The sequence below is a fragment of the Mobula hypostoma genome, assembly GCF_963921235.1.
Source record: "Mobula hypostoma chromosome 9 unlocalized genomic scaffold, sMobHyp1.1 SUPER_9_unloc_1, whole genome shotgun sequence".
Lineage (NCBI taxonomy): Eukaryota > Metazoa > Chordata > Chondrichthyes > Myliobatiformes > Myliobatidae > Mobula > Mobula hypostoma.
Genome location: NW_026948133.1, coordinates 440,442 through 456,813, shown reverse-complemented (window position 1 = coordinate 456,813; position 16,372 = coordinate 440,442). Strand labels below are relative to the sequence as shown.

Genomic DNA, 16,372 nt, shown 5'->3' with positions numbered 1-16,372 from the left:
CTTTATCCCCTATTACTATCTCTCCAACATCATTTTCCAGCAGTCCAATATCCATTCTTGTCTCTCTTCTACTCTTTATATATCTGAAAAAACTCTTAGTATCCTCTTTGATATTTTTGGCTTTCATATTTCACCTTTTCTCTCTTTCTGGCCTTTTTAGTTCCCTCTGTTAATTTATAAAAGCTTCCCAATCCTTTAACTTTCCACTCATTTTGCTCTATCATATGACCTCTCTTTTGCTTTATGCTGTCTTAGACTTCCCTCGACAGTCACGGTTGCGTCATCCTGCCTTTAGAATGCTTCCTCTTCTTTGGGATGTATCTATATTCTCTGCCTTCCAAGTTGCTCCCAGAAACATCAGCTGTTGCTGCTCTGCCGTCATCCCAGTTAGTGTCCCCTTCCAATCAATTCTGGCCAGTTCCTCTCTCATGCATCTGTAATTCCCTTTATTACACTGTAATACTAATACATCTGACTTTAGTTTCTCTCTCTCAAACTGCAGGGTGAATTCTATCATATTATGATCACTGCTTCTTAAGGGTTCATTTACCTAATCAAATCTGGTTCATTGCACAATACACAATTGAAAATAGCTGATTCCCTAGTGGGATCAATCACAAACTGCTCTAAAATTATAGACCAGTGAGCCTTACGTCTGTGGTGGGAAAGCTGTTGGAAAAGATTCTTAGAGATAGGATCTCTGGGCATTTAGAGAATCATGATCTGATCAGGGACAGTCAGCATGGCTTTGTGAAGGGCAGATCATGTCTAACAAGCCTGATAGAGTTCGTTGAGGAGGTGACCAGGCATATAGATGAGAGTAGTGCAGTGGATGTGATCTATATGGATTTTAGTAAGGCATTTGACAAGGTTCCACACGGTAGGCTTATTCAGAAAGTCAGAAGGCATGGGATCCAGGGAAGTTTGGCCAGGTGGATTCAGAATTGGCTTGCCTGCAGAAGGCAGAGGGTGGTGGTGGAGGGAGTACATTCAGATTGGAAGATTGTGACTAGTGGTGTCCCACAAGGATCTGTTCTGGGACCTCTACTTTTCGTGATTTTTATTAACGACCTGGATGTGGGGGTAGAAGGGTGGGTTTGCAGACGACACAAAGGTTGGTGGTGTTGTAGATAGTGTAGAGGATTTTCAAAGACTGCAGAGAGACATTGATAGGATGCAGAAGTGGGCTGAAAAGTGGCAGATGGAGTTCAACCTGGAGAAGTGTGAGGTGGTACACTTTGGAAGGACAAACTCCAAGGCAGAGTACAAAGTAATTGGCAGGATACTTGGTAGTGTGGAGGAGCAGAGGGATCTGGGGGTACTTGCCCACAGATCCCTGAAAGTTGCCTCACAGGTGGATAGGGTAGTTAAGAAAGCTTATGGGGTGTTAGCTTTCATAAGTCGAGGGATAGAGTTTAAGAGTTGCGATGTAATGATGCAGCTCTATAAAACTCTGGTTAGGCCACACTTGGAGTACTGTGTCCAGTTCTGGTTGCCTCACTATTGGAAGGATGTGGAAGCATTGGAAAGGATACAGAGGAGATTTACCAGGATGCTGCCTGGTTTGGAGAGTATGCATTATGATCAACGATTAAGGGAGCTAGGGCTTAACTCTTTGGAGAGAAGGAGGATGAGAGGAGACATGATAGAGGTATACAAGATATTAAGAGAAAGAGATAGAGTGGATAGCCAGCGCCTCTTCCCCAGGGTACCACTGCTCAATACAAGAGGACCTGGCTTTAAGGTAAGGGGTGGGAAGTTCAAGGGGGATATTAGAGGAAGGTTTTTTACTCAGAGAGTGGTTCGTGCGTGGAATGCACTGCCTGAGTCAGTGGTGGAGGCAGATACACTAGTGAAGTTTAAGAGACTACTAGAAAGGTATATGGAGGAATTTAAGGTGGGGGCTTATATGGGAGGCAGGGTTTGAGGGTCAGCACAACATTGTGGGCCGAAGGGTTCTGTACTGTGCTGTACTTTTCTATGTTCTACGTGTAGCCCCCCTGGCCAGCCTCAGGGTTGCTCGGCTCGCTGTCCTCTATGGAAACAGCTCTCAGCCCCGCCAAACTGGGTAATTAGTTTGTGTGGATGCTGTGTGATGTACCCCACCCTGCCCAAATAACAGACAATACACCAGATACGATTAAATGATTTACATAAAACCCCCTTACACTCATTAAAAGACATCTTGTAGGCATTCTACAAATTCCCCCTCTTGGGATCATCTCTTGGAGATGAAGCAATTGGAAACAAATTTCAGCTATATTGTATCTGGACACATTTAAAGCAAGATTAAGAAATCAAAAATACAATATATAGATTGAAAAAACACACATAGTTCCATGTATAGAAATAAATCCAATATCTGTTCCATCCAGCAAAAAGGCGAGTGGGCAGAAGGAGAAAAGATGTCTTGGCCTGAACTGTTTACAGCCCTACCTCATGTAGTGACCTCTGTTTACCAGAGCCGTTTAGCTTTGTTTACCACACCATGCTATCGCAGACACCCTGTGCAATTCTACCATCACTTCTTATCTGGCCAGTGTGAATGTGCACCCATTACTGTCTAATATTATGCTAATTCTTGCATGACCATCTTATCAGTATAAACTTGTAAACCTCGTAATTTCTGACTTGCAAGTCTTGTACATCTTATTTTAAAACCCTAAGACCATAAGGCACAGGAGCAAAATTAGACCATTCAGCCCATTGAGTTTGCTCCTCCATTCCATCATGGCTGATCCCAAATCCTACTCAACCCTATACACCTACCTTCTTGCCATATCATCTGATGCCCTGACTGATCAGGAAACTATCAACTTCCGACTTAAATACACCGATGGACTTGACCTCCACTGCAGTCTGTGGCAGAGCATTTCACACATTCACTACTCGCTGGCTAAAAAAATTCCTCCTTACCTCTGTTCTAAAAGTTCTGGATATCCTCACCATATGAAACACCCTCTCCACATCCACCCTATCCAGTACTTTCAATATTTGGTAGGTTTTAATGAGATCCCCATGCATTCTTCTAAATTCCAGTGAGTACAGGCCCAAAGCTGTCAAATGCTTCTCATATGTTAACCCCTTCATTCCTGGAATCATCCTCATGAACCTCCTCTGGACCCGCCAATTACAACACATCCTTTCTGAGATATGGGGCCCAAAACTGTTGACAATACTTCAAGTGCGGACTGACTAGTGTCTTATAAAGCCTCAGCATTATCCTCTTGCTTTTATAATCTATTCCCCTTGAAATAAATGCCAACATTACATTTGCCTTCTTTACCACGGACTCAACCTGTAAATTAACCTTCCGAGAGTCTTGCATGAGGACTCCAAAGTCCCTCTGCACCTCTGATGTTTGAACCTTCTCCCCATTTAGATAAACTCACAACACGCTGGAGGAACTCAGCAGGTCGGGCAGCATCCGTGGAAAAGATCGGTCAACGTTTCAGGCTGGAATCTGTTCCCCCATTTAGATAATAGTCTGCACTATTGTGCCTTTTACCAAAATGATTATCATACATTTCCCAACACTCTATTCCATCTGCTGCTTTTGTCACAAAGCCATCAATTCTATTATCTACCTCACTGACAAACAATGTGAAAAGTAACAGTCCCAATAATGACCCCTAAGGAACACCAATAGTCACCGGCAGCCAACCAGAAAAGGTTCCCTTTATTCCTATTTGCTGCCTGCTGCCTGTCAGCCATTCCACTATCCATGCCAGTATCTTTCCTGTAACCTCATTAGATCTTATCTTGTTAAGCACCCTCATATGTGGCACCTTATCAAATGCCTTCTGAAAATCCCAGTAAATGACATTCATTGCCTCTCCTTTGTCCACCCTGCTGGTAACTTCCTCAAAGTACTCTAACAGATTTATCAGGCAAGATTTCCCTTGACAGAAACCATGCTGGCTTGACTTATTTTATCACTGTAGCCCCCACTGTAACTTAAGAGATGAAACCCCCTTACATCACTAATCTCCAAGTAGCCTGAAACCTTATCCTTAATAAAAGACTCCAACATTTTCCCAACCACTGAGGTTAGGCTAACTGGTCCTGCTGAAAGGTCTTGGCCTGAAACGTTGGCTGTACTTTTTATCCATAGATGCTGCCTGGCCTGCTGAGTTTCTTCAGCATTTTGTGTGTGTTGCTTGCATTTCCAGCATTTGCAAATTTTCCTTTGTTTGTTTTTGGCCTATCATTTCCTTTCTTTTGCCTTCCTCCCTTCTTAAAGAGTACAGTGACATTTGTAATCTTCCAGTCCTCCAGGACCATGTCAGTATCAAGTGATTTTTGTAAGATCAGGACCAATGCATCTGTTGTCTCTTCAGCAGCCTCTCTGGGGTGTAGTCCATCTGGTCCAGGTGATTTATCCACTTTAAAATCTTTGAGTTAGCCTAGCACTTTATCCTTTGTAATAGCAATTGCACTCACTCCTGCTTCCTGACACTCATAGATCTCTGGCACACTGCTCATGTCTTCCACAGTGAAGACTGATGCAAAGTACTCATTAAGTTCATCTGCCATTTCTTTGGCCCCCATTACTAACTAACCTGCATCATTTTCGAGTGGCCTGATATCAACTCTCGACTCCCTTTTACTCTTTATATAACTGAAAATACTTTTATGCAGTCCTTAACTTCCCTTGTCAGCCACCATTGCCTACCCTGACCTTTAAGAACCCCTTCTTCTGTGGGACACATCTATCCTGCGCCTTGTGAACTATTCCCAGAAACCTCAGCCATCTCTTCTCTGCCGTCATTCCCAGAAGTATCCTCCTCCAATCCACCTGGGCAAGCTCCTCTCTCATTCCTCTGTACTTCCCTTTATTCCATTACAATACTGATACATCTGACTTATGCTTCTCCCTCTCAAATAAGTTATTTTCTTATTCTTCTTACTTCTCTTCTAAAATTTGTATACAGTATCTGTGCACTTGCAATGCTACTTTGACACTGATTCCTTTGGGATCAATAAAGTATTTATTTACCCTACCTATCTGTTTACACCCTTTCCCTGTGTACTGACCTCTAACCTGTTTACTCCCCTGTCCTGTGTATTGTCCTCTGACCTATTTGCACATCTGTCCTGTGTACTGACCTCTGAACTGTTTACTTGTCCTGTGTACTAACCCCTGATGTTTGCACCCCTGTCCTGTATACTGTCCTGTTTACAGCTCAGTCCTGTGTACTGATCTCTGACCTGCTTGTGCTGCTGTCCCGTGTACTGATCTCTGACCAGTAGTTGGTAAGTAGATGGAGAAGATCCCGAGAGACAGGATTTATGAACATTTGGAGAGGTATAATATGATTAGGAATAGTCAGCATGATTTTGTCAAAGGCAGGTCGTGCCTTATGAGCCTGATTGAATTTTTTGAGGCTGTGACTAAACACATTGATGAAGGTAGAGCAGTAGATGTAGTGTATATGGATTTCAGCAAGGCATTTGATAAGGTACCCCATGCAAGGCTTATTGAGAAAGTAAGGAGGCATGGGATACAAGGGGACATTGTTTTGTGGATCCAGAATTGGCTTGCCCACAGAAGGCAAAGAGTGGTCGTAGACACGTCATACTCTGTCGGTGACCAGTGGTGTGCCTCAGGGATCTTTTCTGGGACCATTACTCTTCATGATCTTTATAAATGACCTGGATGAAGAAGTGGAGGGATGGGTTAGTAAGTTTGCTGATGACACAAAGGTTGGGGGTGTTGTGGATAGTGTGGAGGGCTGTCAGAGGTCACAGAGGGACATTGATAGGATGCAAAACTGGGTTAAGAAGTGGCAGATAGAGTTCAACCCAGATAAGCATGAGGAGGTTCATTTTGGTAGGTCAAATATGATGAAGGAATATCGTATTAATGGTAAGACTCTTGGGAGTGTGGAAGATCAGCGGGATCCTGGGGTCCGAGTCCATAGGACACTGAAAGCTGCTGCACAGGTTGACTCTGTGGTTAAGAAAGCATGTGGTGCATTGGCCTTCATCAATCATGGGATTGAGTTTAAGAGCCGAGAGGTAATGTTGCAGCTTTATAGGACCCTGGTCAGACCCCCCTTGGAGTACTGTGCTCAGTTCTGGTTGCCTCACTACAGGAAGGACGTGGAAACCACAGAAAGGGTGCAGAGGAGATTTACAAGGATGTTGCCTGGAATGGGGAGCATCCCATATGAGAATAGGTTGAGTGAACTCGGCCTTTTGTCCTTGGAATGATGGAGGATGAGAGGTGACCTGATAGAGGTGTATAAGATGATGAGAGGCATTGATCGTGTGGATAGTCAGAGGCTTTTTCCCCAGGGCTGAGATGGCAAGCATGAGAGGGCACAGTTTTAACATATTTGGAAATAGGTATAGAGAGGATGTCATGGATAAGTTTTTTACGCAGAGAGTGGTGAGTGTGTGGAATGGGCCACTGGCGACAGTGGTGCAGACAGATACGATAGGGTCTTTTACCATAGAAACCATAGAAACTACAGCACAGAAACAGGCCTTTTGGCCCTTCTTGGCTGTGCCAAACCATTTTCTGCCTAGTCCCACTGACCTGCACACGGACCATATCCCTCCATACACCTCCCATCCATGTATCTGTCCAATTTATTCTTAAATGTTAAAAAAGAACCACATTTACCACCTCATCTGGCAGCTCATTCCATACTCCCACAACTCTCTGTGTGAAGAAGCCCCCCCGAATGTTCCCATTAAACTTTTCCCCCCTCATCCTTAACCCATGTCTTCTGGTTTTTTTCTCCCCTTGCCTCAGTGGAAAAAGCCTGCTTGCATTCACTCTATCTATACCCATCATAATTTTATATACCTCTATCAAATCTCCCCTCATTCTTCTATGCTCCAGGGAATAAAGTCCTAACCTATTCAACCTTTCTCTGTAACTGAGTTTCTCAAGTCCTGGCAACATCCTTGTAAACCTTCTCTGTACTCTTTCAACCTTATTTATATCCTTCCTGTAATTTGGTGACCAAAACTGAACACAATACTCCAGATTCGGCCTCACCAATGCCTTATACAACCTCATCATAACATTCCAGCTCTTATACTCAATACTTTGATTAATAAAGGCCAATGTACCAAAAGCTCTTTTTACGACCCTATCTACTTGTGACGCCACTTTTAGGGAATTTTGTATCTGTATTCCCAGATCCCTCTGTTCTACTGCACTCCTCAGTGCCTTACCATTAACCCTGTTTGTTCTACTTTGGTTTGTCCTTCCAACGTGCAATACCTCACACTTGTCTGTATTAAACTCCATCTGCCATTTTTCAGCCCATTTTTCCAGCTGGTCCAAGTCCCTCTGCAGGCTCTGAAAACCTTCCTCACTGTCTACTACACCTCCAATCTTTGTATCATCAGCAAATTTGCTGATCCAATTTACCACATTATCATCCAGATCATTGATATAGATGACAAAAAACAATGGACCCAGCACTGATCCCTGTGGCACACCACTAGTCACAGGCCTCCACTCAGAGAAGCAATTCTCTACCACCACTCTTTGGCTTCTTCCATTGAGCCAATGTCTAATCCAATTTACCACCTCTCCATGTATACCTAGTGACTGAATTTTCCTAACTAAACTCCCATGCGGGACCTTGTCAAAGGTCTTACTGAAATCCATGTAGACAATATCCACTGCCTTCCCTTCATCCACTTTCCTGGTAACCTCCTCGAAAAACTCCAATAGATTGGTCAAACGTGACCTACCACGCACAAAGCCATGTTGACTCTCCCTAATAAGTCCCTGTCTATCCAAATGCTTGTAGATTCCGTCTCTTAGTACTCCCTCCAATAACTTACCTACTACCGACGTTAAAGTCACCGGCCTATAATTTCCCGGATTACTTTTCGATCCTTTTTTAAACAGCAGAACAAGATGAGCCACTCTCCAATCCTCCGGGACCTCACCCGTAGACACCGACATTTTAAATATTTCTGCCAGGGGCCCGGCAATTTCAACACTAGTCTCCTTCAAGGTCCGAGGGAACACTCTGTCAGGTCCCGGGGATTTATCCACTTTAATTTTCCTCAAGACAGCAAGGACCTCCTCCTTTTCAATCTGTACAGTTTCCATGATCTCACTACTTGATTCCCTGAATTCCATAGACTTCATGCCAGTTTCCTTAGTAAATACAGACGCAAAAAACCTATTTAAGATCTCCCCCATTTCCTTTGGTTCCGCACATAGCCAACCACTCTGATCTTCAAGAGGACCAATTTTATCCCTTACAATCCTTTTGCTCTTAATATACCTGTAAAAGCTCTTTGGATTATCCTTCACTTTGACTGCCAAGGCAACCTCATGTCTTCTTTTAGCCCTCCTGATTTCTATCTTAAGTATTTTCTTGCACTTCTTATACTCCTCAAGCACCTGATTTACTCCCTGTTTCCTATACATTTCATACAACTCCCTCTTCTTCTTTATCAGAGTTGCAATATCCCTTGAGGATCAAGGTTCTTTATTCCTATTCAATTTGCCTTTAATCCTGACAGGAACATACAAACTCTGCACTCTCAAAATTTCCCCTTTGAAGGCTTCCCACCTACCAATCACATCTTTTCCAGAGAACAACCTGTCCCAATCCACGCTTTTTAGATCCTTTCTCATTTCTTCAAATTTGGCCTTCTTCCAGTTCAGAACCTCAACCCTAGGCCCAGATCTATCCTTGTCCATGATCAAATTGAAACTAATGGTGTTATGATCACTGGAACCAAAGTGCTCCCCTACACAGACTTCTGTCACTTGTCCTAACTCGTTTCCTAACAGGAGATCCAGTATTGCATCCCCTCTAGTTGGTCCCTCTATATATTGATTTAGAAAACTTTCCTGAACACATTTTACAAACTCTAAACCATCTAGACCCCTAACAGTATGGGAGTTCCAATCAATGTATGGAAAATTAAAATCCCCTACCACCACAACTTTATGTTTCCTGCAGTTGCCTGCTATCTCTCTGAGACTCTTGGATAGGTACATGGAGCTTAGAAAAATAGAGGGCTATGGGTAACCCGAGGTAATTTATAAGGTAAGGACCTGTTTGGCTCGGCTTTGTGGTCCAAAGGGCCTGTATTGGGCTGTAGGTTTTCTATGTTTCTATGATGAGTTTTCTCATTGTCTTGTGTATTGACATCTGACCTGTTTACACCACTGCACTGTGTGCTGACCTCTGACCTGTTTGAACCCCTGTCCTGTGTACTGATATCTGACTTAATTACACCACTGTCCTGTGTACTGACCTCTGGCCTGCTTGCATCCCTGTGCTATGTTCTGACCTTTGACCTGTCTTCTCACTGCACTGTGTACTGACCTCTGACCTGTTTACACCCATCCTGTGTATTGACCTCTGTTCTGTTTACATCTGTCCTGTGTGCTGACTTCTGACCTTTTTGCACCCCATCCTCTGTACTGAGGTCTAACTGGTTTACATTCCTGTCCTGTGTACTGACCTCTGAGCTGTTTACACCCCTGTCTAATGTACTGATCTCTGACCTGTTTCTAACCTGGATAAGGGAAACAAAGAAGAACTTACTTATACAAGGAGCGACTGGAGACCGACTCTGCTGGTAACCCTTGGCACACCGGTTACATGTGATGCCTGTCACGCCATCCTTACACGGACACTGTCCTGTTGTTTGATTGCATGTTTTACCAGCAGCTCCAACGGGGTGACAGTCACAGGCTGTGGAGCAAAGGAAGGTCACAAATTATTTGAAGTCGATAAATACAAACACTTGGGAAGTCAAATGGTGTGGCTGACCAGGGCAAATCGATCCATCACATCTTTTCTTTAAATCTGTTTCTGAGTAAAGGAATCATACATAATTTTAAAAGTGCCCAAAGGCAGGTCAAGTAAACCTTTACACAGGGTCTCTAATTCGAACAGTGCAGCACAAAGACAGGCTCTTCTGTGCACCTACTAAATTAATCATCTATTGGCCATCTGAACTCATCCCTTCATTTGCCTATCCAAAAGCCTCAAACCTTTATTGTATATTCCTCCACCAGTATCCCAGGCACCAACCACTCTCTCTGTAAACAGACTTACTCCACGCATCTCCTTTTGATTTACCCCATCTCACCTTAAACACATGCCTTCTGGTATGAGACATTGCAACCCTGAATAAAAGATACCCATTGTCTGCTCTATCTATAATCTCATAATCTTATAAACATCTATCAGATCTCTCCTCAGCTTCCGCCACTCCAGAAAAAGGAACCCAGCCTCTAACTTCTCCTTGCAGCACAGGCCGCTAAACCAGGTAAACCTCTTCTGCACCCTCTTCCCAAGTCGCCACATCTTTCCTATAACAGGATGCCCAGAACTGAATAATACTCCGATGTGGCCCAACTGGAGTTTTATAAAGCTGCAAAAGAACTTCCCAACTCTTGAACTAATTTCCTTGAGTAATAAAGGCAAACATGAGAACCAGAGTTATAGAGCAGATAGTGGAGAGGTTGTGGGGAAAGATGCTGTTAAATCTATTTATAAAGTCAGAAAATGCAATGTTGAACATGGTGGGATTAATGTCCTGTGTTGTGTAAATTTTGATGCAAGCAGTATTGTGGGAAAAGCGGATGAGCTGGGGGCATAGGTCAGCACATGAATTTATGACATTGTGGCCATTAGTGCTTGCGTGAAGGAGGGGCAGGACTGGCAGCTTCAGACATGATAGAAAGGGAGGGATTAAAGGGGGATGGGTGGCATTGCTAGTCAGGGAAAATGTCACAGTCAGTCAGGACAGACTGGAGAGCTTGTCTAGTGACGATTTATGGGTGAAATTGAGGAATAAGAAAAGGATGACCATGTTAGTGGGATTATATTATTGACCACCCAACAGTCAGGGGCATTTAGAGGAGCAAATTTATAGAAAGATTGCAGACTATATCATGAAAAATAAGGTTGACATAGTAGGTGGATTTAACTTTCCGCATATTGACTGGGACTCTGTACTGCAAAAGGACTAGATGGGATCAAGTTTGTCAAGTGTGTTTATCGAGTTTCCTTGATTAGTATGTAAAAATCCCAATGACAGAGTGTGTGAAAATAGATGTCGTATTAGGGAATGAGGCAGGGCCTGGCAAATGTGGATTGGGACAGGTTGTTTTCTTGTAAAGGTGCACTAGGTAAGTGGGAGGTCTGCAAAAATGAAACTTTTGAGATTACAGAGTTTGTATATTCCTGTCAGAGTAAAAGGCAAGGATAATAGGTTTAGGCAACCTTGCTTTAATGAGGCCTTGATTAGGAAGGAGGTGTATAGCAGGTAAAGGCAGGTAGGAACAAATGAGGTACTTGAGGAGTATAAGAAATGCAAGAGAAATTCAGAATCGGAATCAGATTTAGAAATAGAGAATAAAACTGAGTTACATTAAGTATATCTGTCTATTTAATAGTTAATTTAAAATAAGTTGTGTAAAGTAACAGAAATTTAATAAGTAGTGAGGTAGTGTTCATGGGTTCAATATCTGTATAGGAATCGTATGGCAGAGGGGAAGAAGCTGTTCCTGAGTCACAGAGTGTTTTCCTTCAGGCTCCTGTACCTCATTCCTCATGGTAACACTGTGAAGAGGCATGTCTCGGGTGCTGGCGATCCTTGATGATGGACGCTGCCTTCCTGAGGCACTGCTCATTTCCAATGGTGATAGTGTGAACAGGGCATGTCTGAGGTGGTGGCAATCCTTAATGATGGACGCTGTCTTCCTAAGGCACTGCTCCTTGAAGATGTCTTGGATACTATGGAGGCTGGTACCCATGATACAGCTGACTCGTTTGCCAAGTTTCTGCAACCTATTTGGATCTATTGCAGTAGACCCCACCCCCCACCACCTCCCCCACCATCCCAGACGGTGATGCAGAAGGATACCAGCAGAGCGAACAGAAGTTGCTCCAGAAGACAAGGTGAAGGAGAATCCTAAAGAATTCTACAGATGTATTATACTTTATACTTTATTGTCGCCAAACAGTTGATACTAGAACGTACAATTATCACAGCGATATTTGATTCTGCGCTTTCCGCTCCCTGGATTACAAATATTAAATATTAAAAATAGTAAAAATTAGTAAATATTAAAAATTTAAATTATAAATCATAAATAGAAAATAGAAAAATGGAAAGTGAGGTAGTGCAAAAAAACCGAGAGGCAGGTCTGGATATTTGGAGGGTAGGGCCCAGATCCGGGTCAGGATCCGTTCAGCAGTCTTATCACAGTTGGAAAGGAGCTGTTCCCAAATCTGGGCATACGAGTCTTCAAGCTCCTGAGCCTTCTCCTGGAGGGAAGAGGGACGAAAAGTGTGTTGGCTGGGTGGGTCGTGTCCTTGATTATCCTGGCAGCACTGAGAGCAAAAGGGTGGCAAGGGACAAAGCTGGTCCTCTGTAAGATCAGAGTGATAATCTAAGCATGGAGCTGAAAGAGATGGTGGAGATCTTCAATGGATTTTTTGCATCTATATTTAATCAGGAGATGGACTGCATCTATAGAAATGAGGCAAAGAAGGAGGGAGTTGATGGACTGTATACAGAAACAGAGCAGGAGGTACCCACTATCTTGAGGCAAGTTGAGGTGAATCAATTCCCAGGGCCTGACAGGTGTTTTCTCAGACCCAGGGACCCAGTAGGAGGCAGGTAGAGAAATTGCAGGAGCCCTAGCAGACGATAGTTAAAACATCTTTAGCCACAGGACTGGAGGATAGCTAAGATTCTTCTGTTGTTTAAGAAACGCTCAAGGAATAAGCTGGAAAATTACAGGCCGGTGAGCCTGACATCAGTAGTGTGTAAGTTATCCTAAAGTAGCAGATTTATAAGTTCAAAGTACAAAGTAAATTTATTATCAAAGATCATATATGCCACCATATACAACTCTGATTCATTTTCTTGTGGGCATACTCAATAAGTCCTTGAAAGTGAGTCCGTAGATATGGACTGTTACCTGTCCTGTCAGCATGACGTAATTATCTTCTGAGCATCAGGTAATTATCTGGTGATGGGCATGATGTAATTGTCTCATGATAGCGGGGTGATGTGATGTTACGTGATGGCATGTTCCAGCCGGTATAAAGGGGAAACCGTAGTTTGTTGTGTAGGTGTTTTGTTGGGGAGTCACAGTTGGTGGTTACACAATCGCAGAAGGAGAGAGAGAGAGAGGGAGTGAAGATTGCAGGGTTCAAACGAACCCTAAGGATTGGGGTTAATCAGCAGCATTTGGCGCATTTCGGGGGTGACTAACACTTGGTACAATCCATACATGGCACGCAATTTTGTTAACCCTTACATGGTTTGGGGGTTGTGCAGTGACCACTTCAGTGAAAGGTCAGTTACTTTGAGAAAACTCACCCTTCGTAGTATCTTTGGAAAAAGGTATTTCTCGACTGGAAATCTGCATCCGCAGTTTCGTCTATGCTTCAGGAATCGATCGAATGGTTCGGGAAGTCTCTCCTCTCATTTATTTCATAAATCATATGGACTTATTAAACTACCACCTTAAAACTGTGCTTAAGTCAAATCTGCTAAGAATTGTCTTTAAGTTTGACTGTTTGATAACTATAGACACAACGCTGTTAACTTTCGTTTAAGTAAGTCGTTTGTTTACTTTTCGATGTTTTTGAGTAGAGGTTAATACATTTCGTTGTTTATTTATACAAACACGACTCAATTTCATATCTATTGCTGCTGGTACATAACAGGACCAATCACGAACAAGAGAAAATCTGCAGATGTTGGAAATCAAAGCAACACACACAAAATGCTGGAGGAACTCAGCAGGCCAGGCAGCATCTATAGAAAAGAGTAAACAGTTAACATTTCAAGACACTTCATCAGGATGGAAGAAAAGAGAGAGGAGGAGTCAGAGCTAGAAGGTGGGGGGAGGGGAGGAAGAAACCCAAGGTGATAGGTGAAACCGGGAGGTGTGAAGTAAAGAGCTGGGAATTTGCAGATGCATTGAGGCCACTATCAGGTTGGAAGAGCAGCACCTTATATTCTGTCTGGGTGGCCGTCAAATGATGGCATGAACATCAATTTCTCTAACTTATGGTAATGCCCCTCCTTCCTCCTCCATTCCCCATTCCCTTTTCCCTCTCACCTTATCTCCTTATCTGCTTATCACCTCCCTCCAGTGCTCTTCCTCCTTTTCTTTCTTCCACAGACTTCGGTCCTCTCCTATCAGATTCTCCCTTTTCCAGCCCCGTATCTCTTTCACCAATCAACTTCCCAGCTCTTTACCTCACCCCTCCTCCTCCCGGTTTCACCTCTCACCTTGTGCTTCTTCCTCTGCTCCCCCTATCTTCTAGCAGTGATACCTCGTCTTTTTTCCTTCAGTCCTGACAAAGGGTCTGGGCCTGAAACATCAACTGTACTCTTTTCCACAGATGCTGCCTAGCCTGTTGAGTTCCTCTGGTATTTTGTGTCTGTTCTGTAGGTTGTGGGAATATTTCAATGATAGGGCAAGTGAAACATAGAAACACAGAAAACCTACAGCTTCGGTCCACAAAGCTGTGGTGAACATGTCCTTACCTTAGAAATTACCTTGGGTTACGCATAGCCTTTCTTTTTCTAAGCTCCAGGTACCAATCCAGCAGTCTCTTAAAGGATCCTATTATATCCATCTCATGCTAGCCACTTCATCCCTGGGAAAAAGCCTCTGACTATCCACACGATCAATGGCTCTCATCATCTTATACACCTCTATCAGGTCACCTCTCATCCTCTGTCGCTCCAAGGAAAAAAGGCCGAGTTCACTCAACCTATTCTCATAAGGCATGCTCCCCAATTAGGCAACATCTTTGTAGATCTCCTCTGCACCTTTTCTATGGTTTCCACATCCTTCCTGTAGTGAGGCAACCAGAACTGAGCACAGTACTCCAAGTGGGGTCTGACCAGGGTCCTATATAGCTGCAACATTACCTCTCGGCTCCTAAACTCAGTCCCACGACTGATGAAGGCCAATGCACTGTATGCTTTCTTAACCACAAAGTTAACCTGCACAGCAGCTTTGAGTGTCCTATAGGCTCAGAACCCAAGATCCCTCTGATCCTCCACACTGCCAAGCGTCTTACCATTAATACTATATTCTGCCATCATATTTGACCTACCAACATGAACCACTTCACACTTATCTGGGTTGAACTCCATCTGCCACTTCTCAGCCTAGTTTTGCATCCTATCAATGTCCTGCTGTAACCTCTAACAGCCCTCCACACTATCCACAACACCTCCAACCTTTGTGTCATCAAAGTGAAGTTGAATGAAATTATCCCCTTTGGTTTAAGAGCTTAATTGTTGAGGGGCAGCAACTGTTTCTGAACTTGGTGGTGCATGTCCTGAGGTTCCTGTACCCTTTTCCCGATGGCAGCAGCGAGAAGAGAGCATGACCTGGTTGGTGGGGGTTCCTGATGATGGATGCTGCCTTCCGCTGACAATGCTTCATGTAGCTGTGCTCAATGGTGGGGAGGGCTTTACCTGTGATGGACTGGGCCATATCCACTACTTTTTGTAGGATTTTCTGTTGAAGAGCATTTGCGTTTCCATACCAGGCTGTGATGCAGCTAGTCAATATAATAGTTTGTCGATGTTTTAGATATCATGCTGAATCTTCACAAACTCCTAAGGAAGTAGAAACGCTGCTGTGCTTTCTTCATAAATGTTCTTACATGCTGGGACCAGGACAGGTCTTCCAAAATGATAACACCAAGGAATTTAAAGTTGCTGACTTTAAATTGGATAGAAAGGGACTTAGGAGATTTAGTCAACATGGTTTTGAGTGTGGAAGGTCATGTCTGATCAATCTCATAGAGTTTTTCAAGGAAGTTACCAGGAAAGTGGATGAAAGCAAGGCAGTGGTTGTTGTCTACATGGACTTTAGCAAGGCATTTGACAAAGCCCCACATAGGACATTGAAATAATTAATTGGATTAGACATTTACTTTGTGGAGGAAACTAGAGAGTGGTGGTAGATGGCTTCCTCTCTGACTGGATGCCTGTGACTAGTGGTGTGCTGCAGGGATTGGCGCTGGGTCTGTTGTTCGCCACCTATATCAACGATCTGGATGATAATGTGGTTGACTGGATCAGCAAATTTGTGGATGACACCACGATAGGAGTGACAGTGAGGAAGGCTGTCATGGCTTGCAGCAAGATCTGGACCAGCTGGAAAAATGGGCTGAAAAATGGCTGATGGAGTTTCATGCAGACAGGTGAGAGGTATTGCACTTTGGGAATGTGGTAGAATGTGGGATCGGGAATTTATTGAATGTGGTGTCATAGGTGGATAGGGTTGTAAAGAAAGCTTTTGGTACATTGGCCTTCATAAATCAATGTATTGAGTATAGGAGTTGGGATATTATGCTGAAATTGTATATGATGTTGG

General features: G+C 43.4%; 1 protein-coding gene across 1 annotated transcript in view; it reads right to left on the bottom strand.

Moving 5' to 3' along the window:
* The window catches only part of LOC134341227 (netrin-3-like), a 426,911-nt gene that overhangs the window by 187,242 nt on the left and 223,297 nt on the right, over positions 1–16,372 (bottom strand). The window contains exon 4 of the mRNA XM_063039061.1: positions 9,543–9,692. Coding sequence (XP_062895131.1) covers positions 9,543–9,692 — 150 coding nt within the window. The remainder of the gene's footprint in view (positions 1–9,542; positions 9,693–16,372) is intronic.